This window comes from Haliotis asinina, chromosome 11, assembly GCF_037392515.1.
Source record: "Haliotis asinina isolate JCU_RB_2024 chromosome 11, JCU_Hal_asi_v2, whole genome shotgun sequence".
Classification (NCBI taxonomy): Eukaryota; Metazoa; Mollusca; class Gastropoda; order Lepetellida; family Haliotidae; genus Haliotis; species Haliotis asinina.
This window is the reverse complement of record NC_090290.1, coordinates 3,738,979-3,766,712: the sequence shown is the minus strand read 5'-3', so window position 1 is coordinate 3,766,712 and position 27,734 is coordinate 3,738,979. Positions and strand designations below refer to the sequence as shown.

General features: G+C 40.9%; 1 protein-coding gene across 1 annotated transcript; it reads left to right on the top strand.

Annotated features, from left to right (window-relative positions):
- Positions 1-27,400, top strand: LOC137255238 (D-3-phosphoglycerate dehydrogenase-like). The gene is made up of 11 exons (XM_067792676.1): positions 1-209; positions 10,954-11,105; positions 12,591-12,656; positions 13,061-13,214; positions 15,973-16,105; positions 17,354-17,502; positions 18,219-18,371; positions 20,375-20,507; positions 21,076-21,209; positions 26,523-26,742; positions 27,188-27,400. The coding sequence occupies exons 1-11, from the start codon at positions 75-77 to the stop codon at positions 27,346-27,348; spliced, it is 1,590 nt and encodes a 529-aa protein (XP_067648777.1). The 5' UTR covers positions 1-74; the 3' UTR covers positions 27,349-27,400.
- Positions 27,401-27,734: the final 334 nt, after the last annotated feature.

The following is a 27,734-nucleotide window of genomic DNA, read 5'->3' as shown; positions in this document are numbered from 1 at the left end:
GTCTGTTGGATAACTGTCACCAAGCTGTTGTATGCGACCACCTGTTACGTTGACAGAGCCCCGACCCAAGCAAAATGGTTATTGCACTACGCAGAGTTTTAATTAGCGATGAAGTTGACCCCAAATGTGTGAAGATCTTGGAAAATAATGGAATCGAAGTGATAAAAAATACCAAGTTGTCAAAAGAGGAATTACTCGCAGAGATACCGGTGAGTTGACATATTTAGAGTGGAAGTTTACACTGGCAATGACCTACATATGTATAATATAATGTTGTATGGACAACTACTTCTCATATATTTGTCATTACCCAACGCCTGATGATTTATTATTTTTTGTTTGCCATTTTCGTGCTTGTAGATTAATATAACATTTAATAGAGGCAAAGATAAATCAACTTGTCATAGCTTGATCTGTAATTATTTTTGTAAGCACAGTTAAGTTAGTATTCAGTATGAGTATCCATTAACTTTAGTTTGTATTTGTTTTGGATACCATTGAAGTATTGATTACATTTGATTTTGTTATCAGTACTAATTATGTGCATCCAACCAATCACATTCGATATAAATGAATGTTCACTATTTGTCACTGGTTGTGATTGACTCGGGTTTTTTTTACACACCAGTGCTTTCTTTTTTATCTTATATAAACTATTTCACAATAGATTTACAGTAGTAACTGGCCCAGGAAAGCTTTTGTTGCCGAGAAAAGCACATTAAGATGCTCCTTGCAGTATAATCGATAGAATGTTGAGGTTGATGAGAATAGTTATCTGGAAAATAGTACACTGAAAACCCCTGGAAAGATTTCATCATCAATCAGCTGATATTTATGTCAAGTTCCAGGACCAGTCCACGTTTGTTGACTGGGCACAGGTCTACACTGACAATGCACTCAAGATTTCGTTAACATTGTTTCAGATAAATTAAGTTATGTTCAGCTCAGCAGGTCAGTGACTTAGTGACTTGCAAGGAATATGCTGGCGACGTGTCTTCCGCGAATAGTGTCAGCATGTCCCTCTGTTTTAACGGAGCAGCGATTTCATCATCTTCATGTTTTCTTTGTGAAATGTATTGGATTTTTCTGTCAGCTGACTGAACTCTGCCTTAGGACATCATGACATTGCTGACATGGCATCTTTAGGCTGATGCAACCGATGTGGTGGCCATTTTATTTTTTCTCCTGTTTTTATTTGTTTTGAGGTAGCGTTCGAATTAAAAGTACTTAATACTAGATCTACATTGAAATGTTTGTTGGAAATAAATGAATTCCCACTTCGCTACCTACCTACATACCCACCCACCCATCCACCTATATATCTGCCTGTCTGTCTGTCTGTCTATCTCTTGATAATAGAGGATTAAATCAGACCGACATCCATACATATAAATACCACAAAATTTCTGAGTCGTGTGCTGGGATTCGAACTATGGACCTTCTGATCTCAAGTTGTTTGTCTTGCCCACATTACCAAAGAGCTAGGTAACCTCGTTAACAAGCTGACATGGTAAGGATGTCACCTTTGAGGCACCATGCTCTACTACATAAACATGATGTAAGTTATTTGTAGTGGTCATAAATGTCATGGATGCATACTTTGAAAAGACTTAATTATTTCTTGCACACAAAACACAAAATCTTTCAGTTATAACTAAATATGACCTTGTATTTAGACGATGCATTTTGTAATGGATAAATGAATGCTGTTTCATATCTCTTGTTTGAAATACACAGTGATGAAGTTTTGAAGAAAATTCAGTTCAGTGTCATTATATTGATAATATAACTGTGCGTTGACATGCATTAAATGTCCCACTTTGAAGCTGAATTCTTGTTGGAGTTGCTTGAAACTAAAAGAATTCATATTATGATCTTTGTTAAAAAATACATGCACTGTGGTAAAATCCTTAAAATATTGACGAGTGGAAAGCCCAGTTGTGTGAGGTGCTGCAGTTATTGGTGAGAAAACCTGTGATTGTTGTTTTGAATCCAAGTGTGTCATGGTTGTTGGTGGAGGTGTGTCACCACAGTACCTGCAGGTTTAATGGAAGTGGTAAACATCAGAGATCATCAAATAGCCTAGTATTAGGCTCCATCCGAAATGTATGTACAACGAGATATCTCAAGAACCGGTCGCTGGATTTTTGTCATATTTGACATAAAGGTTTATCTAGGGATGGCATAAGGCTCAATTGAATTTGGTGATCTTCAGGTCATTTTCAGGGTCACAACAATTCTTCGGAGGTTTCAGTATGAAGATTGATTTAATAATTTGCAGCGGAGGATTATGTTACTTTAGTCACTATGCTTGTTTTGAAATCATTTGACAGTAATGTCACATTGCATTGGATGTATCATTTTGGTAACCGCAACTGCTCATTCTATTATACTAAGTTACACTTTAACCGTACACACGTGTTGTGCATGACAAATATATACTCACACACAAAAGTAACGCAAGTCAAGACTTAGTACAGGGAGTATGTGTATGTAATTTTCAACATTGAATACTAGAAATTCATACAGGGTCAGATAGACCAAAAATTGAGTGAAAATGTTTCACTGGCTACCAAGACTGGTGGCATCATTAAATTTTTGACAGGTAGGAGGGTTGACTGGAACAGATCTTGCTGATGTTGATTTGCAATATGCTGATCTTGTGGAGTGGTGGTGGCCCTGGGACGGCCGCTCCGAGGAAGTCATCTGTTGGCTCTATTGTGGTGTATCAATCTTCCAAAAGTCCAACAGCTGGTTTCTTTCAATTTGAGTTAGACATGTCATTGTTGAACAAGGTGTGATAGACCCAACTTTTGTACAGTGTTATACCCACTAATGGTGGTGACAATTTGTGCATGTTTGATTTCACGAGCAGTGTGTGCATGATAGCCACATGTTCATTGGTACGTTGTGTTGTGGTGATCCCTTCTATTGATGTGTTTCTACTCCGGCCTTCCAACAACTACTGATAATACCATCAGGCTTCACAATATGCCCAAAAAATCGTGTCAATTTAGGGTTCCAAGTTTGTTTCCTATTTGGCTAAAAAAAACCTTGAGCTTTGTATGCGTGCAAGTATATGTACATGAAACAGTCACCAGATGTTTATTTATTAAAGCAGTACTAGCTACTGCATCATTGATGAATAATAACATCACTGTCAGCTGTAGGAGTACCATTACATTCAATACACCTGTCTATCACATTACGACCACTTTCACAAATGTTATGGCCTCATAGCCATGTCATTGTGGAACTGTTTCAAGCTCTTATTATACCGTCCTGTAGCAAATACAGCATGAAAATTATTCCATACCCTTAAAATCTACACAAAAGCATTGTTTAAAACAAGGACAGATGAATATGACAGAGCTCCAGATGAGATTTAGCTCATGTGGGTACTGCACCAACTGTACTTTATTGGAAGTGGGTATAATGAATGTTGAGTGGATATTTAATTTTCAAACATGTGGGTATTTCAGTGATAGTACCCACTCCATTTGCTTGGGAATGGCTATTTTGAATGTTGAGTGGATATTTTATTTTCCATTACCCAGGGCTTTCAAATGGTATATTCCTGGAGTGGGCCACTACCCAATTGCATAATCAAAAAATGAGCGGCCCACTCAGTCACTGACGAGAATAAGGGTGGCCCACTCAGTCACTAATGAGTCACCTCGTTAACCTGTAGACGCTTCTGTATTGAGGGTAGCAGGGAGTAACTGAGAGTAACTAATGAGATTAATTAGTCACTTAATCATCCCATTTGCTGCTGTTATTTTAATGTTTTGTAGACGCTTCAGTATTTTGCATGTTGTATTAAAGATTTGTTCAACCGTTGTTTGAGGGTAACTCGGAGTTACTACGGATAGAATGTTATTTCCTGCTTTGATTCCACTGATTCAATATCGTAGGATGGCCCACTCAGTCACTCACTAAACAGACGATGGCCGGCTCACAAGCACAAGCTTGTGAAAGGTGTGAATATTCTTGGCTCAGTCAGCCACGGCCCACTCCGAGCATAAACCCTTTCAAATATGCAGGTATTTCAGTGATTTTTCTCACCTGATTTTTCTCACCTGATTTTTCTCACCTGATTTTTCTCACTCATCCCATACTGATGGGATACAGTGTGCAAGCATACAATATGCAAGCATACAATATGCAAGCATTTTATATGAATATATCCGCACTCATGTTTTAAACTTTTGTGTATCTAACATTTTAACATCTAACAGATAGTTTTCAATGTGCAGTTGGAATTTTTCTATTCATATTTTACCCGGATACACAGCTGTTCCAAAGATATACTGAACATCATTGAAAACGCACCACCTGTAAATTTTGAAATAAGGCAATAGAATCTTTTGGAAATGGAAAATTAATGGTGGGAATTTTGATAATAACACACTAGATCGTAAATAACGCTCTACAGTAAAAAACGGATCGTTCGAACACATCATCAAACACATCACATGAAAACAACAAAATTCATGCACATCACACACGAAGGGCACAAATTGCATGCAGAAAGCATGCCGTTCAGGGGTATAAATGACCTTCAGCACAAAACCGTTCTCATTTTCGCAGTACTTTCGTAAGTAAAGTTTCTTCGCCATGCCAAGATTGTCACCAGAGGAACGAGAACAGGCCTTGGGTATGTTGCAGGTCGGCGCTTCAAGCAGAAACATTGCACGACGATTTGGGTGTCATCATTCGACCATTCTGAGGCTTGCTAACAGATACCAACAAACAGGAACCAGCAGGGACCGGCAACGCCCAGGTCAGGCACGTGTTACCACCCCTCGTCAAGATCGAGACATTGTACGGCGCCATATTCGGGATCGAACCTTGCCCGCTGCCAGAACCGCCAACGCTGTCCAGGGTCGACGTGGTTTGATCAGCGCTTCCACCGTCCGACGCCGTCTCTGTGCGGCAGGGTTACGTTGTCGACGCCCTTACGTTGGACCCATCCTGACTGACAGGCATCGCCGTGAACGCCGACAATGGGCTGAACAGCATCGTGTGTGGTTGTTACGACGTTGGCATGGTGTGGTGTTCTCCGACGAGTCGCGTTTTCACTTGCGAAATGCTGACGGGCGTCTACGGGTATGGCGTCGACGGGGTGAGCGTTATCATCAGGATTGTGTTGTGCAAACCGATCGGTGGGGTGGAGACAGCATTATGGTGTGGGGAGGGAGCATTATGGTGTGGGGAGGGATAGGTTATCACCACAGAACCGCTCTGATTGTTTGTCGTGGCAGAGTGAATGCCGTTTACTACCATGACAACATTCTTCAGAACAACGTCGTTCCCTTCTTTCACCAGCATCAAGATCTGCACACATTTCAACATGACAATGCACGAGCCCACACTGCACGTGTTTCGATACAGTATCTGGCTAACAACAACATTCCTCTACTTCATTGGCCTGCATTGTCACCAGATTTGTCACCCATCGAACACTTGTGGGATTACATCGGCCAACGCCTCGCACGTCGTCCGCAGATCAACAACCTTGGGGAACTCGACAATGCCTTGCAGCAAGAGTGGAATGCAGTGCCTCAGGACTTTATTCAGAGACTTATCCGTTCAATGAGGAGACGTTGCACAGCTTGTGTTGCTGCTAACGGGGGTCATACACGCTACTGACTTTCCATTTTGACCCCATCTTTATTTCATTGTCAGCTGCATTAAATCTTCACTGTTTTGCTTGATTGTTTTTTGCTTCTTTTCTTTATCAAACATTGGTCTACACAAATATGTAAAATGTACATAGATTGCTCACTTCTGCTCTTAGAAATCCACAATTTTAGGGGTGGTGCGTTTTCAATGATGTTCAGTATATTTTATCAGCTTCATTGGATTGAGTGTTATTTTGGCTATATTCAAAACCGTTATATTGTTATGTCACTGGTATGCTGCTCAGGAGCCATGACAGGAGAGCGTGTTTGCCCTTATTTGTATTCAGCAAAACACTGGCAAGGATAAAGTCAGAATATTTTATTGAAAGTAAACTGACAATAAAGCTTAAAGGATTTTCATAAATATGTATTTTCAGATCCTTCATAAAATTTCTGGTTATATATCTGGTATCAGAACAAAACTGGTTTGAATTATCTTTAAAATGCCTGTATGTTCTTTAGAAATGAGCACGCCTCTGTAACTTGATAATGCCTCCAAATTGCTTGACGAGAGGCGATTATCATGTCTGTTAGGTGGCGTCATAACTAGCTCAGATCTTGGTGCCCAGTCACCTAACACTTATTTGAACTTTGATTCCATACTGACAATAGTTCTGACGCACAATTGTCACATATCCCTGTGCACTTCTTTCCAGTGCCAACTTTAACAATTGTACCATAAATTTCAACATGCAGCAATTAAAACATCGACTGGAGGTCTAAACTTGTTTAACACTGAAATCATTTATGGCAGGTAGTATGGTCAAAGGTCAAGGTCAAAGGTCAAGGTCAAATGTCATCATGCTCATGTCATCTGTCTTGTTCTACGATGTTTCCATATTTGTAAAAAGTGGTTCATTGACCTCCGTCGTTTGTTCCAAGGAGTAATTGCTTCAAAACTGACACAGTTATTAAAACTTCTATCCATTTTAGCTACGAGGGGATGTCAATAAGCTTTGAGCCTTGCATAAAAAAACACAAAATACTGGTATGAACCACATTTATTTTTCAACATAGTCCCCTTGTGAGTCAAGACACTTGTTCCATCTTTTCTGCCAGTCGCTGATGCCATCTCTGTAGAAGGCGCCATTTTGGTCCTCAAACCAAGCCTCAGTAGCAGCAATAAGCTGATTATCATCCTGAAATCTACGACCACGCAAGTGTTTCTTGAGATTTGGGAACAGATGGTAATCAGTTGGTGCCAGGTCTGGAGAGTAGGGGGATGCGGCAAGATTTCGTACCCGCATTCCTGGACAGCATCGGCTGCAACGTGAGAGGTGTGTACTGGAGCATTGTCTTGATGTAGAAGAATACCACGTCTGATCTTGCCCCAGAGCTTCTCCTTGACTGACTGTCACACTTGCCTCAACAAGTTAGCGTAATATTCCCCATTCATTGGTCTTCCTTTTGGTAAGTAATCTATGTGGATGACGCCTTTGCTATCCCAGAAGACTGTCGCCGTTACCTTCTGCACTGATCTGGAGGCTTTGAACTTTTTGGTCCTGGGAGAAGTGACATGTTTCTATTCCATGGATTCTTGTTTGCTCTCAGGATCATAGTGGTGGATCCAGGTTTCATCACAGGTTACTAGCCTAAAGTGAAAATCTTCTGGATTCTTGTTGTATCTGGTTAGCATGGAGTTGCTTATGGTGACCCTTGTTTGCTTCATTTCATCTGTAAGCATTCTTGGCACCCATCTTGCGCACACCTTAGACATGACGAGATGTTCATGAAGAATTGTCTCGATGAATCCGTGTGAAATGCCTGTGGTCTCCTCTAACTTGTGGAGTGTGATTCGACGATTTTCCAGCACAAGTCTATGCACTCCGTCAATGTTTTCCTGACTAGTGATTGTTGTTGGGCGACCTGGACGGCGGTCATCTTCAAGACTCTCTCTACTATGCTTAAATTCATTGACCCATCATTTGATGGTAGCAGATGAAGGGGAAGACTTCCCATAAACTGCTGAAAGCCTAAAATTCTTCAATGTTCTTCGCCGAGTTTCCTTCAAGAACTAAAAACTTAATTACTGCTCTATACTCAATTTTATTCATTTTCACTCCCGTGAGGGGGGTCTCTTTCTGTCAGTGTGAGCTGTTCAATAACTTCTGAGTGCAGGATACCAAAACTTATATATCACATCAACTACACCCCACGGTTCAATGTCGTACCTTAGACTGTGACACCTGGGTATGAAAAATGCTCAAGGCTCAAAACTTATTGACATCCCCTTGTATAATAATGGTAACACACTATTTTTCAGGGCATTATCACTTGCAGAAGCCCTTGTTCTTTACAAGTGCCCTCCGAGGTCAGACAGTGAAAGACCTCAAGCATATGCAAATGATGGTGCCCTGAAAACTAGCATTACCATTAAATTTTTGGTACTGTTTACATGTCTCATGCAGATTCTATAATCTTTATATGTATATGTTCATCAGTGTTTGAATGCTATGAAATTAAGTTGGGACTTTCCCACGGCTGAAATCTTGTTAAACATGTGCAATAACGTAACAGTATCTCAAAGTTAAGAAATAAATCACTGAATTAGAAGTTAAAATAAAGTTGAATATTCTGTGTTTAGTAATGTTTTATTTCAGTTTTTTAAAAGTAACATGAAATACAACAAAGTTTAATTAACAACTTTAGCATCCGTGGTGTGAACAGAACAGACAACCGAGCCATGAATTCTTCTATGTTCTGTATTGTTTTGTCTTGTTTGATGGTGCAATACAGAAATGCAAAGCATATTCTGAAACACAAATAAAGATGTTTTGAGTTATTTGAGTTATTTTATTATGCAACTTGCAACACTAACTGAAGCGTACGTAAATATAAATCAATCACTGCCATTACCACAGTCCCTATATTAACTCTTTACACAATGACCTAGATTTTTACTCTTCAACTATGGACATATTTATACTCTTTATTCTGGACACAAACAGAATTAACATATGACGACTTTTAAGGTCAATACCATCATGTGGGCAACTAGAACTTGTCCGCCAAGTCTTGGAAGATGATTCTACTTCACTAACAGGGTTGGTAGATAATTTCGATAAACTGACTAGAAAATGTTCACAAGATAATATCACACTTCTGATCAACGTACTGTACTAGTTCTATACAGTAGAGAAATATAGTGAAAAGGTTTGCGCACTTGAGGATACGGCTTAGAGTAATATGAGACAATATTTATCATGTTTATGGGTGAGAGTTCCGCCCGTATCTCCCCTCCCAAAACATTAACTTACGAACTGTCACTCAAATTAATCACCAGTTATACCGTCAATAATGTGTGTAAGGCATGAAAAACAATATATGACCTGCAATAACTGCCGTTCCCGTATTCAGCCTTGGGAATCGAATAGGTGTCCACATAGGTTGAGGTCAGCAGAACAGCATCACCATTTGTAAGCAATATTCCACACAGCTGATCAATGGCTTTTGTAAATTTGTCTTTTCTATAAACCAGTTCACTTGTGTTCATAAAATTTAAGCTTCTCATTTTACTTTCGAATAATGACTAAACCTTTAACGTGTGATTCACTCGTAAGAAATTGAATCCTCCAATGAATTGAAAGTGAAATTGAGTTCTCTGTGATAAACAGTTTACCATTCTTGTGGTTTCAACCTGAAATGTTTATTAGTAAAACTGCTGCAGAATTTTGATGATTTTATATCAGAATCCATTAGGTACAGAGCTGTTCAAATCACAGAGTTATGTTACTCTGTAACTGTAATACTTGTAAAATTCTAACATTGCATCTGGTCATGCAATTCAGCAGCTTCTAGTAGAGTTGTTTTGTGTACCAGATGTTGATTAACATAACAAGTGATGAATAATTGAAATCCTCATGTGATTTGTATTCTTCAACATCTGGAAAGCCGAGCAACTAGAACACTCATCCCTCGCAATAATGCTAATTGATGATACAGCAGATATGGTGAAACTGCTAGGTAAACATGGTAAAGCTTGGCTCCCAAGAAGTTCATATAATTACATGTTGTGTATTGAGAGTGCAGCAATGACCTAATGTACTGTCCCATCAACTGTCTATTACAAAGTTCTATCTAGTAGGGATTGTTGATTGAATCTTAAATGTCAAACATCTACCTTATAAATGTTTCCACATTAACTGTTGTTTGAGTTCTTTAAGGTTAAGAACATAATCAACCAACCAACCTAATCACCCCTCCATTTGAATTAATTTTTGAACCCCTTGTATGCACTTCTAGTGCTACCCTGGCTGACAAATTGGTGCTCAAATAGGCACTGTGTGCACAGGCCCTCATGTCATTTCGAGGATTAAAGATATTGTTTTTCTAAATATGAAAATTTTGGGATGACCCCCGACTTGAAACACTTCACAGTACAATATATTTGGACAAGGCCGGACACTTCGGTGTACCCCACCCGCCTGCTTTGCCGATCACTACATTGCTGTTTCATGCAATTGATTAAAACTTCATCTAAACCTAATCATGGGCGATTGGCCTATCGATCACCACTCATGACACCTACCATTTTGCTGCTGTTCTCTGATGTCCCCAGCCATGATGTTGCTGGAATATTGCTCACTCACTTTATTGTGTCTTCTACAAGAAGACTGAAAGCTGATTTTGACTCTGAACCAAACAATCTTGACACAAATGGAAGACGATAGCAAGTGTTAACCAATGAGAGGGCTTGCTTTGACCACCCACCCCTGTTTTTCTCCCATGAGTATCCAGATGATATCCCAGAATTCATGACTGATTTGTGACCTCTGCTGTGGCATGTCCGATAATACAGACTGATCAACAAAGATGAAGTCATTCTTACTTCATTTTCATGAAAACAAGTTTGGAGATAAATGTCCTGCATTGGGAAATTAGATGAATGTTTTGCAGAATTGATAGGCTCTAAATTTCATTTGGAACCGAACATGCACCGTCTGATTTTATTGATTGACCAATCAAATTTGAGCCTTTCATGTAGCTATGGTAGAATGAATTTGAAGTTTAATCACCTGCCAGTTGCTAAAAGCGATGTAATACAATACTCACTCATTCATTCACTAGTGACAACAACCTGCCAGATCAACAGATTGTGGTATCAGTGGTGGTGCCCTTGTCTAATACAAGCTATTTGTGAAAGTGGACTGTTTTAACCATCTGTCTGGACTCTTGTCATTCTGGACCAGGGTCTAGTGCTCAGGACTCAGTACAGATGTCTTGTTAAATGTTCACAGAACTAAATCTAGACATCAATTTGCTTTTTCAGAAATACGATGGCTTGATAGTAAGGTCGGCGACCAAGGTCACAGCTGATGTTATAAATGCGGCATCAAATCTGAAGATCATTGGTCGAGCAGGGACTGGTGTGGACAACATTGACTGTCAGGCTGCGACGCGGAGAGGAGTTATCGTCATGAAGTAAGTGCCATCATGTTGTGAGCGTACACAACGATGGCCATTGAACTATGGAAGTGTGTGCTTTGTAGGTCCAATGATAATATATAAATGCATTCATATCTTTAAGAGGTTGGATTCCTTGGGTTGTGCACATACCGTGTATGCGACAATGGGAGCACATATTTATGTTACGCAGTTATTTCCCTTTATCTTCCCTCTAAACATATTACATGATATTTTTACCACACAAGCATTTATCATGAGGTAAACCTGGGTAAGAGTTATTTCCCTTTGTCAAATTTAATTTGTGTATGATGTTTGAGATAATGTTAATAACCCCTGGTATCATATTTCTTTTATTGTTGAATATTAGTCGAGAGTGAATTTACTATATAAAAAATCACTTGTAACTATAAAAATCTTTTTATCATTGTTGAATCAGTCTTCTTTTAATTTTTTTGTTTTTTAGAACTTAATTAATGTGCCAAACGCTCTGACACATTTTTCCACAATGTGATACCAAATTTAGCAATTTCTTGACATTTTCATATTTTGTAACTTTAAACCTCCTAAACTAATCATACACAGCAAGAATGGTAAGCACATTAAAAGTACTCATGATAATAACTCTCCTGTAGGAATTGGTATAAGGACAATGATATGATGCTCTTTGAGCACATTCACCAGGGCGTGGCTACCATTTTCAAAAATGCCTGGGGTTACGCATGTTTTTTGCTGTGAAAGTCCTCTATAGTACATGTATCTAAATATATATACAGTTCTGCAACCTATGGCTAGCTGTGTACCTGATTCCTTACAATATAAAACGCCTGTTCATGTTAACATGTAGAAAACATAATTGTATAGAAAAGTATTTTACTCGCTGAAATGGCAAGCACATTCAAGATTCTCGGTGACTACAATCCTGATTAAGGTTAAACTTAGAGAGCACAAAAGTGAAGTACAGATTCTAGTACTTTTGTTTTGGTCTTATCTGGGATTGGAACCAATACCCTCAGAGTCAGTTACAGCTGTGGTGGAGTGGGTTAAGTGGCTGACTTTGTGTACTGGCAGTTAGGTTCCAGTTCAGACCAATTTTATTTCATGCTTTACTTATCCCATGGCCTTAATTTTTCAAGATTAAGAAAAAAACTGAAAATTAATTTTCTCCACTCTAAAAATAAAATTCTAATTTCTTTATTGGCCGAAAATATAAACTTACAAGGAAATTGTTAGTAGACTGTTTTTGCACCATATTCATTTCATAAATTGCCAAATGTAAAATACTTTTAGTATTTAGAAGGAGTATGTTGACTGTTGATTTCATTTTTATGTTTTTTCCTCATGCCTTAAGATTTTTTGTGGACAAAAATCTGTCAGTCAGTCAGTCAGTCAGTCACTCACTCACTCACTCACTCACGTTGTCTATATTGAGATGACAAATTATTGATACAACTGCCATACTATAAGATACTTTTTGACTGGACTGTAGTTTCTCTGTTTTAGCACACCTGGCGGGAACACACTGAGTGCTGCAGAACACACCTGTACCCTCATTATAGCTATGACCAGGTGAGCTTGATCAGTTAGAAGTAGTAATGGGGTAATATGGGATACACGAGCACCACACTTATGTAGATATGTGCGTGTGTGTGCATGTGTATGCATGTATGTGTCTGTCTTCCAGAAATCTAGCCTGTCTCAAGTGGTTGGGTGTGACTTACTTCACTCACCGTTTCAGAACAGCATACTGGCTTATTTGAAATTAATTTAGAATTATTTCAGTTAGTCTTGGATGAAACGTCACACTGTTAAGCTTCAGAAAAGTCTCATCTGTCAGTAAATAAGTAAGCAGCCCTTTTCTGGAGAGAACAGAGTCATATCATAATTTAAAATATATTCCATCTTTGAGGAATAACATGTTGGCATTAAGAAATCCCATTTGAACTGCTTCGTTCACTTATATGATGTTTCAGGGAGCTAACTCTAGCTGCTCAGTCCATGAAGGAGGGAAAGTGGGACCGCAAGAGATTCATGGGCTCAGAACTGAACGGCAAGACACTGGGGATCATTGGCCTGGGGAGAATAGGGAAAGAAGTGGCACAAAGAATGCAGTCTTTTGGAATGAGGGTAACTGACTAACTCATGCAGTTATTGGGGCACGGGAGAGCCCAGGTGTTGTGCAGAGTTACTTCCCTTGGGGACACCTTTACTGTTAGACTTCCACATGGTCTCAGAATATTCATAATTTTGATAGGAACAAATAGTACTTTCGAACTGAAAATTGAGAACCTGAGAAAATCTAGACATGCTTCATTTATGGGTTTAACATTGATGAAAGGTCTTGGCGGAATGGAAATGAGGTTCCAGGCTTGTGTCGCGACAGACTACAGAAAACTTAAGTTGACACACAGTGAAGAAACTGGAAGTCTGCCAAGTGGATTGTTAAACCTAAATCACTGGTCATGTTATAAAGATGCATGGTCTTGTGTGCATTAGTGCAGGTATGGGCATACTAAAATATTAGTCATGACAATATATTGCCAAAGTATTCTGCACAGAGGCTGATCCAGTATGAATCCCAATACAAAGCTGGCAATACAATACCTATCACAATACTAAAATATTAGTCATGACAATATATTGCCAAAGTATTCTGCACAGAGGCTGTGATCCAGTATGAATCCCAATACAAAGCTGGCAATACAACACCTATCACAATACTAAAATATTAGTCATGACAATATATTGCCAAAGTATTCCGCACAGAGGCTGTGATCCAGTATGAATCCCAATACAAAGGTGGCAATACAATACCTATCACAATACTAAAATATTAGTCATGACAATATATTGCCAAAGTATTCTGCACAGAGGCGTGATCCAGTATGAATCCCAATACAAAGCTGGCAATACAATACCTATCACAATACTAAAATATTAGTCATGACAATATATTGCCAAAGTATTCCGCACAGAGGCTGTGATCCAGTATGAATCCCAATACAAAGGTGGCAATACAACACCTATCACAATACTAAAATATTAGTCATGACAATATATTGCCAAAGTATTCTGCACAGAGGCTGTGATCCAGTATGAATCCCAATACAAAGCTGGCAATACAACACCTATCACAATACTAATATATTAGTCATGACAATATATTGCCAAAGTATTCTGCACAGAGGCTGATCCAGTATGAATCCCAATACAAAGGTGGCAATACAACACCTATCACAATACTAAAATATTAGTCATGACAATATATTGCCAAAGTATTCTGCACAGAGGCTGTGATCCAGTATGAATCCCAATACAAAGCTGGCAATACAACACCTATCACAATACTAATATATTAGTCATGACAATATATTGCCAAAGTATTCTGCACAGAGGCTGATCCAGTATGAATCCCAATACAAAGGTGGCAATACAACACCTATCACAATACTAAAATATTAGTCATGACAATATATTGCCAAAGTATTCCGCACAGAGGCTGTGATCCAGTATGAATCCCAATACAAAGGTGGCAATACAACACCTATCACAATACTAAAATATTAGTCATGACAATATATTGCCAAAGTATTCCGCACAGAGGCTGTGATCCAGTATGAATCCCAATACAAAGCTGGCAATACAATACCTATCACAATACTAAAATATTAGTCATGACAATATATTGCCAAAGTATTCTGCACAGAGGCTGTGATCCAGTATGAATCCCAATACAAAGCTGGCAATACAACACCTATCACAATACTAAAATATTAGTCATGACAATATATTGCCAAAGTATTCTGCACAGAGGCTGTGATCCAGTATGAATCCCAATACAAAGGTGGCAATACAACACCTATCACAATACTAAAATATTAGTCATGACAATATATTGCCAAAGTATTCTGCACAGAGGCTGTGATCCAGTATGAATCCCAATACAAAGCTGGCAATACAACACCTATCACAATACTAAAATATTAGTCATGACAATATATTGCCAAAGTATTCCGCACAGAGGCTGTGATCCAGTATGAATCCCAATACAAAGGTGGCAATACAATACCTATCACAATACTAAAATATTAGTCATGACAATATATTGCCAAAGTATTCCGCACAGAGGCTCAGTGATCCAGTATGAATCCCAATACAAAGGTGGCAATACAACACCTATCACAATACTAAAATATTAGTCATGACAATATATTGCCAAAGTATTCTGCACAGAGGCTGTGATCCAGTATGAATCCCAATACAAAGGTGGCAATACAACACCTATCACAATACTAAAATGTTTAATTCTATCCCTAACTATGAAACACCTTAAGATCAAAGCAAAACCATTATTTCGATAAATGCCACAAGCTTTTTTCAGTGTTTTTTTTTTAAATGAGAAAATTAAGTTTATACGCAGACTTTGTAACGTTAATAAAATGCAAGTGCTTTGTTTGACACAGTTCCTGATGCAAGAATTTCTGAGAAACTTATGACGGGAAAATAAGTTATGCATATATTTTAATCATCAAACAAAAGTAAATCTTCCTTGACAGATATCGTGATTCAGCAATATTGAAAGTAAAACATCAATGTATCATCATGCCCCCTGTGAAGTATTGTATCAGGATACAATAGTGTGAAACTGTGTATCAGTTCACTGTAACTGTGGCTCATGCATCAATGCGTATCGATTAATCGTCACACCACTGGTCAACATAACATTGTTGATGAGATAAGCACATAAAAGTCAGAACTTTTCGTCAGATAGGATATCTCCATTCATGGAGATCGGAGAAGACCTACATGGCAGTCTTGTAGGTTGTCAGCTAGCCTGTCATTATGTCTGTTTTTTTTAATCCTGCAATGGCTTTCTTCTTCCCAGACGATAGGATACGACCCGATAATTGGAGGTGATGTCTGTTCTGAGTGGGGTGTTGAATGGCTGCCTATGGAACAAATCTGGCCTCAAGTCGACTACATCACAGTTCATACTCCTCTCATCCCACAGACAAAAAGTAGGTGAAATATGACATCACAGTTTACTCCTTCACTGTCACCATCATACCCACTGTGTAGCCTCTTCTCTACTGTTGCCTTTTCATGGTACTTGTATTCTGGATTCGTGATTGATTGCACAGATTTATTTGTTGGATCAAGTTGGATCAATGGTGTCTCTAACGTCCTCGCTGACACCGGAAAGCTAGCCATTACATGTAATAAGTGTCACATCAACAAAAATATCGTGACAACTGATTCCTGCACTCCCTGTTGTGCTAGCTTCTGCTTTTTCAGAAAGTTAAACATGAAATACTGAATCTATACCTTCATGCATAGATCAGCTAAATCCATGGTTGCCACCATAATGGATTTGTGTTAATGAAACAAACGATCGGATTGGATGGAAAGAAGGGAGATAATCTGGGTTGGGATTTTTTGCCATTGGGGATTTTTGGTCAATGGGAAAATGTGACCATACTTGAACAGAAGTTGCATAGGAAGATATGACAGGAGTAACCTCCGTGGGACGAGAATGTGTCACTGTATTCTGTCTGTCATCAGTGTCTCTTCTTGTTTATAATATCAACTCTCGGTTTGTGTGGTCCACAGGCCATTATCGTATAGCTGCAATATGATGACAACATACACAAAAGTAACACATTGTGGATAGCCAAATTATCATGTGCTCTGCTATGTGTGCATGTGGACTGCTAGGTATTACAAGTATACTGCATCAGTGAGGATGTTCATATATGTACTTTATCTATATATATTGTAATATTTTTACTTTTTTTGATTGTATATTTGGGTAAAAAATATTCAGAAAATGTTGTGATTATTTGTATTTTATAAATTAAATAAATGGATAGAAGCTGGTTTTGAAATCATGTTTAATTTGCAGTTGATTATTAACAAGGCTGATGCTCATAATTTCTCTCTCCTGATCATTTTTAACAAACGTAATAACTGTAATATTAGGTAAAATGTGAAAAAACAAACATTTTTGAAATTATTGAAGACAGAAAGTGCAGATTTGGATCTAGGGAGATGAACAACAATGCAGACCGATCATTCTGTTTTTGTCATGCATCAGGATTAACAAGCCTTAGTGTGCTTGCACACCCCTAGGCCCTACCCTCAACAGCCCACCCTGCACCCCCATCATCACATGCCGTTACCCCCATAAATCCCATGCTCCCTCTGTATCCATGTATGGACAGTGTTGGGAGGGTGTCATGTTATAACTGAATGTCTTACTGTTTCAGATTTGATAAACGACACAGTATTCAGTGCATGTAAGAAGGGCGTGCGAGTGGTCAACTGTGCCCGAGGGGGTATCATTGATGAGGATGCATTGCTCCGAGCGCTGGAGTCAGGACAGTGTGCTGGTGCTGGCCTGGACGTGTTTGTAGAGGTAACTGTTGTCACAGGATTCACATTTTACTCTCATTGTCTCATGAGGGCTTCAGGTCATCTTCACATTTGTACAGGTTAAGAAGATGTCATTTTAATCTTGTGAAATGATAATTTTGAATTCATTTGTTCGCATAATAAGGATAAGAAAATGATTAGATAAGTTCAAATTAGGTGTGTCACAAGTCATACCTGTAATTTCTTGATTGATTAATTCTTATTACTACACAAATATGTGCATAGTGTCCACTGATTCACACAATTACAGACTGACCTTCTCATTAACTACCCCCACCCACTTACTTACTGACAAACTAATCCCCACCCATGTACCTACTGACTAATCCCCACCTACTGACCTACTGACTAACAAATCCTCACCCACTCACCTACTAACTAATCCCCACCCACTTTCCTACTAACTAATCCCCACTTACCTACTAACTTTTCCCCACCCAGTTACCTACTAACTAATCCCCACCCACTTTCCTACTGACTCATCCTCGCCCACTTACCTACTAAGTAATCCCCACCCACTTACCTACTGACTTACTAATCCCCACCCACTTGCCTATTGACAAACTAATCCCCACCCACTTACCTACTGACTAAGTAATCCCCCCACTCCTTCTTACCTACTGACTAACTAATCCCAACCCACTTGCCTATTGACTAACTGATTCCCATCCTCTTACTATTCATTTCCTTGTTTACCAGGAGCCCCCCAAAGATTCTCCTATAGTGAAGCACCCAAAAGTAATCGCCACGCCTCATCTCGGAGCCAGTACGATAGAGGCACAAACTCGTGTCGCCGAGGAGATTGCCCAACAGTTTGTGGACCTCACCAATGGAACCAGCCTGTTTGGAGCAGTGCGTTCATTTTGAGGCATCTCATTATAACCATCTTCAAATGCTTCTATTTTAGTTGCAAAAATATAAAATACAATAGTGAACTGTGACATGGTATTTCAGTTGAGTAGCATCACAGAACCAACACAGTCCAGACCATGAAAAACAACCGCTTTGTTCTAGAAGTGCTAACATTATGTTAACATTTTTACTTACCGTTAGCCTACACCTCAACTTCCTTTGTAGCTGTTGCTGTTGCTGCCATTGATGTTTGTGTAGAGTAGGTGATGGTGGTGAAGATGGTGCTGTTACTGCTGTTGATGTTGGTGTAGAGTAGGTGATGGTGGTGAAGATGGTGCTGTTACTGCCATTGGTGTAGGTGTAGAGTAGGTGATGGTGGTGAAGATGGTGCTGTTACTGCCATTGATGTTGGTGTAGAGTAGGTAATGGTGGTGAAGATGGTGCTGTTACTGCTGTTGATGTTGGTGTAGAGTAGGTAATGGTGGTGAAGATGGTGCTGTTACTGCCATTGATGTAGGTGTAGAGTAGGTGATGGTGGTGAAGATGGTGCTGTTACTGCCATTGATGTTGGTGTAGAGTAGGTGATGGTGGTGAAGATGGTGCTGTTACTGCCGTTGATGTAGGTGTAGAGTAGGTGATGGTGGTGAAGATGGTGCTGTTACTGCCATTGATGTAGGTGTAGAGTAGGTGATGGTGGTGAAGATGGTGCTGTTACTGCCATTGATGTTGGTGTAGAGTAGGTGATGGTGGTGAAGATGGTGCTGTTACTGCTGTTGATGTTGGTGTAGAGTAGGTGAAGATGGTGTTTCTGCTGTTGATGTTGGTGTAGAGTAGGTGATGGTGGTGAAGATGGTGCTGTTACTGCCATTGATGTTGGTGTAGAGTAGGTGATGGTATTGAAGATTGTGCTGTTACTGCCATTGATGTAGGTGTAGAGTAGGTGAAGATGGTGTTACTGCTGTTGATGTTGGTGTAGAGTAGGTGATGGTGGTGAAGATGGTGCTGTTACTGCCATTGATGTAGGTGTAGAGTAGGTGAAGATGGTGCTGTTACTGCTGTTGATGTTGGTGTAGAGTAGGTGATGGTGGTGAAGATGGTGCTGTTACTGCCATTGATGTTGGTGTAGAGTAGGTGAAGATGGTGTTACTGCTGTTGATGTTGGTGTAGAGTAGGTGATGGTGGTGAAAATGGTGCTGTTACTGCTGTTGATGTTGGTGTAGAGTAGGTGAAGATGGTGCTGTTACTGCCACTGATGTTGGTGTAGAGTAGGTGAAGATGGTGTCACTGCTGTTGATGTTGGTGTAGAGTAGGTGATGGTGGTGAAGATGGTGCTGTTACTGCTGTTGATGTAGGTGTAGAGTAGGTGAAGATGGTGTTACTGCCATTGATGTTGGTGTAGAGTAGGTGATGGTGGTGAAAATGGTGCTATTACTGCCGTTGATGTTGGTGTAGAGTAGGTGATGGTGGTGAAGATGGTGCTGTTACTGCCATTGATGTTGGTGTAGGGTAGGTGATGGTGGTGAAGCTGGTGCTGTTACTGCCATTGATGTTGGTGTAGAGTAGGTGAAGATGGTGTTACTGCCATTGATGTTGGTGTAGAGTAGGTGATGGTGGTGAAGATGGTGCTGTTACTGCCACTGATGTAGGTGTAGAGTAGGTGATGGTGGTGAAGATGGTGTTACTGCTGTTGATGTTGGTGTAGAGTAGGTGATGGTGGTGAAGATGGTGTTACTGCTGTTGATGTTGGTGTAGAGTAGGTGATGGTGGTGAAGATGGTGTTACTGCTGTTGATGTTGGTGTAGAGTAGGTGATGGTGGTGAAGATGGTGTTACTGCTGTTGATGTTGGTGTAGAGTAGGTGATGGTGGTGAAGATGGTGTTACTGCTGTTGATGTTGGTGTAGAGTAGGTGATGGTGGTGAAGATGGTGTTACTGTTGTTGATGTTGGTGTAGAGTAGGTGAAGATGCTGCTGATGTTCATGTAGATTTAACCTTCTGTTGCAGATAAATGCTCCTGCCCTGGCTAATGCCCTGAGTCCAGAGACAAAACCGCTGGTCAGTTTAGGAGAGAGTCTGGGTAGTCTGGCTTCAGCTGTTGCTGCTGGCGCCTCCAAGAGTGTCCAGCTCACAACATATGGTAATGCCTTAGATTGATTGAGTGAGTGAGGCAAGCTTCGGTTGCTTTGAACAGCTTAGGTTTCATTGTGTTGTGGACCTGTGAAGGTACGGGTTAGAATTGATCTTCAGGAACAGATGCATGTCATCACAGACGATAAATGTTATCGGGTGATCAGGCCCACTGACTTGGTTAACACACGTCATGTCATATCCCAACTGCATCATGAGTGGATCCAGGAATTTTAAAAGATGGGGTACAGTGGGTTTGAACCCTCTGAACCCCCCTTGGCTCAGGCAATGCAAAAAAAAATATCAATGTGTTGATTTTCAAAAGGTCGGGTCAAACTCCTCAACCCCAACTGCAGACCGAAGATGCTTGTAATCATAAGAAAAATGTCTTGTCCTCTAACTGCGACCCCTGGGATAATCCTTGCATGCATCACTTGCTGTGATTTTAGGAAGTCGTCTTCCCAGTTCATGGCATGAACCTATTCACTGTGCATGCACCATGGGCACAGTGCATTTGAGATCTTGCTGGAATATTGCTGAAGAATCCTAATCACTGACTCTAATACGATTATTTCCAGGTGCATCTTTGAGCAATGCGGGCAAGTACTTGAATGCAGCTGTGCTGGCCGGCTACCTGCGCAACCTAGCATCTGGTGACCATGTGCTCAATCTTGTCAACTCACCTGTACTAGCCAAGGAGGCAGACTTGCAGGTAAGTGATCAAATCACCTGTACTAAGAAAGTGGGATGACCTAGAGTTGAGTCGTTAACCCACCTGTACATTTGAAGTGTGAAGTCTGAGATGTGAATCATTAAGGCACCTGTACCAGCAAAGTGGGATGACCTAGAGGTGAGTTGTTAACCCACCTATACATCTGAAGTGTGAAGTCCGAGATGTATTGAATCATTAACGCACCTGTACCAGCAAAGTGGGATGACCTAGAGGTGAGTTGTTAGCACACCTGTACTATCCAAAGAAGCAGGCCTGAAGGTGAGTGGTGAAGTTCGCTGCCATTAAGTTCCCTCCTCAACTCACCTGTACTTGCCAAGGTGGTAGATTGACGTTTGTGGTATTAAATAATATTAAATAATAAACAAACAATTATACACTGAAACAATGTTGTTTTGTGTGCAATATCATGGGGCTGCACAATAAAACGGGTTTATAAAACTGATTGACTGGTTAAGACATGAAATTGATATGTATTGCGATACCCTGATTGAAAAACAGTTTTTCGACATGCATTTGGAACTCTTGGATATCTGCGGATATTTATGTTCTGAAGTTGTGTTCATAATATTTTGTTCAAGTGCATTGCAATGTTTTGGATCTGGATGTTATAAATATTTACTCATTAATGACCAGTGATCTCTGAAATGTCCTGACCAGGTCAAGTTGTGTCTAAAATTCCGGTGTGTTGATGTTAATTCGTGATGTCAATTGTTTCTGGTGTCCTACATTCTGACATGGTTAAAAGTTTTTTTATTTTTCCTTATCCTGACTCATGCTTAATTGCTTATCTCCTTTTCCTGGCGAAGGTAGTGGAACACCTGAAATCCCTTGAAGTTCCCTTCTAAAAGAAGCGTAAAATACACACTCACCCATGTATTACCTCCCTTCCCAGCACATGGTCAGCTTATCAGCCATGATACTTCACTCTCTCCCTATGGCATCGCTGTGATTGGGATTGTAGGTGCATGTATTGCCAACAGCTGAGTGATGAATGCACGAGAGTTGCAGCTTAAACTTGTTGTCTTACTGATGATGATCAGCGGAAAGTGGATGACTTACCTCCTTCATCTAAGAAGGATCGAAAGTTGACCATTGCGAGAAATTAATGGATAGGCTGCATCAGCGGATGAAGAATTTTTAGCTGAAGCTTACTTGAGTGAGAATTTGTCTCAATTATTCCGGCCATCATCATCACCTATTCAAGTGGATGATCCGTCACCATTTAGGGTGGGTTTGTTATCCTCTGCAAGTCCTTCACATTGATCAATGCCAGTCCTTCCACAGTCTTGTTCGTCTCATCTCTCCTCTGTGATTGGTGCTTATATGACTGGACCGGCGATTACAGTAGTTGATTCATTGCCGAATTCGTCTACAGTGTTGCCATAGATCACATTTATGCCATCATTTAATTGTTACGGCACAGATATCTTCATGTGAGTCGAGTGCACTGCTCCCTACTTATGATGATATCACCTTGAGTTCACGGTTCTCACATCAAAGCGCCTCCCAGGCATGTGGATCCTGTCCGCTGCTCTTGTCAATTTCAACCCACACTGGTTCTCAAGTTCGGCTGTCGCTTAATGGGCATTCGGCGAATACTACCAGTGCGCTGCTCACCTTGGATTCAACGCATATGTTGGATACAAGGCATAGATGTATTCCTTGAGAGCTTACCCCTATTGTAACTGACTCCTACTGTGGTTCCGCCTATGCATCCTATCTGTTAACTAGCGTGAGGTATCTGAGAACTTGATGTTTACAGGCTTCCCTGAGTTGCACATGGCTGCAAGTATGTGAGAGAGTGCCACCTGTTCTCCCTGTCACAGGCTGTCGAGCAAAAGCACATGGCGTGTACAGATGTGCCATTATGCTTTATGCTGAAAGAAAACAATTAAGACTATCATCCCGGTCTCTTGGTCACTCACGGTGGATACCTCGGTGGCTCCACCGTCAAACTTCAATGCGTTGGTGCAGGCAATGGCTTCAGCAATCCATTTACTGGTTCTGTCGTCGGCTCCTACATCTTTACCTCCAATTGATCATATTTCGGATGGCTCAGCGGTATCGGACTTGTGTGTTGACAGAGTGGACACTTCTCAACTTTTAGTTTGGATTGCCGATAATCTGCCATTGCCGTGCAGCTCTACTATTGCTGATCTGCTTATGTGTTTTGACATGAAGGCCGGTGATTTTTCCATTACATTCCCTCCTAGGCTTTGTATTGCGCAATTGGTGTCTTCTTTGGATTCGGTGTTTGACAATCTTTGGAAAGTGAAGGATGGCTTTGCTGCGCCGCATGGCTCATTTCACCACCGGTGGATGATGACATTTCATTGCTTGGATCCAAACAATGCACCTATTCGCCGTTTTTAGTCGAGGATAGAGAACTTTAGCATCTTGACGCTTCGATTCGTAAGATGATACCCGCTCTGAATATGAACCTCACTAAAGCAGATGCTCGGTACACCCTGATGAACCACGATCTGCGCTCTGGTTCACCTCAGTCCTTTCGTAGCCATGGTTCAAGAGGTCGTAGAGGGAAGCGACGACATTCTTCCACAGAGCAGACAGCTGTCAAGTCTGTATCTTTGGGGTCTCACAAGCAGGATAGACAATGACTCAAAGGTGACAGTTTCAGGCTTAGTGCTTCCAGTTCCATCAGTTCCTGTTCACTTATCACTATTGGGGGGGACGCCTTGGCGTCTATGCCCCGAATTGGACGATCCTAGGAGACCAGTATGTTCAAGACATCTTAACCTCAGTGACAGCCAATCCTCCGCTTGCTTGTTCCCCTGTACTTCGGACTTATCCCATTCATAGATGGAGGTCCTGCGCTCTACTATAGCATCACTTCTGCAGAAACTGGCCATAGAGTCTCTAGGTCTGGCTCCACATTCACCAAACCCATAGTCAGCTTCCTTCATCCCATCGGGATTGTGTTCAAGGCATACATAGACGATTGCATACAAGCTCAGAGCGACTGGTCACTACTTGTTTGCCATATGGAATTCACCAGTTGGGATGGCTTGTGAATCGACAGAAGTCGGAACTGATCCCATCAATGGCTACAGTTCATCAGAGCAGTGTTCGACATGCAAGCCAACAAACTGTTTGTTCCGAGGGACTGATTTCTCAAGATGCTTCGGCTCATTCCCCTTGCGTTGACCCAACCCGGATCCCTTCATCAATGGCAGGAATTATTAGGACTTCTGTCATCTTTACAAGCACTGACAATTTGAGGACAGCTTCAGTTACATCTGCTTCAACTGTTCTTAGAACTGCATATCAGAGAAGGGGTTGCAGAGAAACGCATTTCGCTGTCGATGGAGTTCTAAGGTTTTCCGATCTCCTACAACGACAACACCCCAGATGTTGCTGAGTATCTTCAGCATCTGAGGAACTCTTAAGAAGCTGAAAGGTTCTACTTTACCAACATATCTGGCAGTGCTTGACACAGTTATTGCGGCAGCCTCAGGACTGAAGATTTCTGTTGTTCCAGGACTACAATCCCCCCTGAAGGTCTTACAAGTTAGCTGATCATACACTTAAATTCCATCCTCTGACTTGGGATTTATCAGTGGTGTAGGCTCATCTTACGTCTCCGGATTATGAACCTTTGGAACAGAAGGACTTTGAGCAAGTCACATTGAAAACCTTGTTGATAGCTCTGGCGATTGCTTCCTGTAAATCTGAGCTGCATGGTTTGGATGTGTCTCAGATGAGAGGACGCATCTTGGTAAGGTCTTCCTTGGCTTGAGGTGGGACTTTATCACCAAGAACCAGTTGCGCGGATAGCAGGATTGCTTGTTCTCTATTCCACCTCTGTACTCAATTGTGGGTCCAGAAGACACGGAAGACTTGCCCTTGTACCCAGTACGTGCTTTGCGGATCTACCTGGACGTCGTCGCATCTAGAAGTCGTCGCAGGCTACGCTAAAGACTGTTCATCAACCTGATCAACGGCCTTTACTGGGGAAGTCTTTCGGACCACCCTGGCTTGCTGGCTCCGTTCTACCATCTTGAGAGTCTACAACTTCACAGGACTACAACCACCATCATCAGCGAAACTTCATGAGGCTTGAGCATTAGCATCTACGATGGCACTACATAGGAACTGTTCACTGCAGAGCATCCTGGAGGGTTGTTTCTGGCTGTCAGAGACAGTCTCTGCCTCACACTATCTACATTATCTGTCGGCTGAGGGACGTCATCAGTTTAGGCCTTTGGGCTTGGCACAGCAAGTTTCTTCCTCCAAGAATCGCAGATAAGCGTTCGTTTGTGAGATCGAATAGCTATGTACTTAATAAAAGATGTCGATGTTATCCACATCTTAAGTACTGTTTCAACTGGGGAGATCAACTCACCTAGGGAACTAGGGCATGGACATACCGTCATGCATGACTTTGACAGACTGTGGGCTAGTCTGGCGTTACATGCTGAGAAGATTGTTATTCCACTTGTTGACCTCTACTCTCTGATCAATTAAGTCTGTGAAGTGTTGATTCCGATTACCCTTTGTGGATGTCTAAGTGTTCCTAATCCTTTCGTACTTGGGGTAAGTCAGGGAGATTGGAACAGAACGTTAAACTAGTTGAGCATTGACCGGGCGATGCCTTTTTTTACCAGTTGGGCGTCTGTTCGAGCTGGGGTTTCCTGACAAATCCGCGTAGGAGCGGGGTTTACTTGCCAAACTGCATCCATTTGCTTGTCAAAACTTGCGTCTGAAAACCACAGGTACTTGGGAGCGCCCACTCCCTGGCGTTCTGTTCTGTGTAAGCCAAGGTTTTTTTTGAAGCAACCTATCACAAGTGTAGAGTTAGTATCGAAGGAAGGATACTTTTCTCGGCCTCAGAGATAGAATAAGTTTAAAAATTTGTAAATTTTACAATAAGTTGTATATTTATATACTTATCCTATCTCACAAGATGGATTCCCATCCGACCTGCCCCACATCACAGATTACAGCGGCGCCAAGTTGAGAAGGACAACTGCGGGTTGTTTCGTGAGGCTTGAGCATGCTGCAAGAGATGTAGGATGACTGACAGGTGCCCATAGCGAGAGGGCAGAGGTCAGGTGATCAAAGGCCAACAACTTTTGTTCTATGTAGCAAAAGCACCTTCCACATATGCTATAATACAAGAAGAGAGCTGCATAAATTTATTGTAAAATTTGCAATCCTTGCAATATATCCTCTTGAGTCGCAGTATGAAAATTCTGTGCAATACCCACCCCTACAATAAAATAACACTCACTCACTCACTGATTGATTCATATACTGCTTCTGTCCTTCCAGGTTGATGTGAAACATGAAGATACCGTCCCAGGTTCCTTCTGCTGTCTTGTTGCCGTGACGATACAGACTAGCGAGGGACCAATCACTTTTAAAGGAACTGTGTCTGGATCCAATGCCACTCTGGTTGAGATCCAGGGAGCTGCTTTCTCCATTCCCCCAGTTCTTAGAGGGCCAGCTTTAGTATTCAAGGGGAACAACTCTGCTCTGCTTTCAGTAGCAAGTAAGTACCGAAACTCCATGAAGTTGTCAACATGCATCATGTTATACATATCTGCAATAACAACCTGGATAGGAAGATCCCATCAAACCCAAGTTTTTGATGATTGTTCACTGTAATGAAGCAGTTCATTTTGTTTTTATATGACTGAAGATAATGGGTAAAAAATCTAGTAATCATGAAAGGTACTCATTTTGCGTGCGTGCGTGCGTGCGTGCGTGCGTGCGTGCGTGCGTGCGTGCGTGCGTGCGTGCGTGCGTGAGAGAGAGAGAGAGAGAGAGAGAGAGAGAGAGAGAGAGAGAATTTTGACCTATGACAAACCTATGGTACAGGGAGTGTTAGCAATTTTTGTACTTTTAAGATTAAAATATTGATAAATTATGCTTAAAATTATCATTCCCAAGAAGTGAAGAGCCAGCCACCAAATGTTGATGTTCCCTATTTTCAGATGGGCTGGAGAAGGTGGGGTCGAGACTGACAAGCCTGTCCCTGTCTCAGGAGGTGGATTCTGCCCTGTGGGGTGTGGTTCACCTAGACAAGTCACTTAACAGCAGTTTCAGCACCGTGGTGGGAGACTCACTGCAGGCGGCACACCAGATTGTGTTTTAGACATCTGTAACTCACTTCAGACTTTGTTGTGTAATACAAAATATCTGTTGTAGGGGCAAATGTTTTGCTTTTTTTTCTGAATGAGCTTAGAAAGGTGTGCTGCCTCAAGCTTTTGATGGTTGTAGGTGCTTTGCTAATCCCAGATAGGACTAAACAATGGCAGCCTTTATTACTGGACGGCATGCCATATATTTACTATCGAAAAATCAGAGAATCAGAGGTTTTCACAGCTTTTTAATAAGTCAGTTGCAAAATATGAGAAAATAAAATTACTTTCAGATAAGGTAAACTCTACTTAAGCAGTTTCGAGATACAAAAGTCATTGTTGTTACATGGTCGGAATGCAAGCAGTGACACACACCCTACTTTCAGCATCAACCTGCATG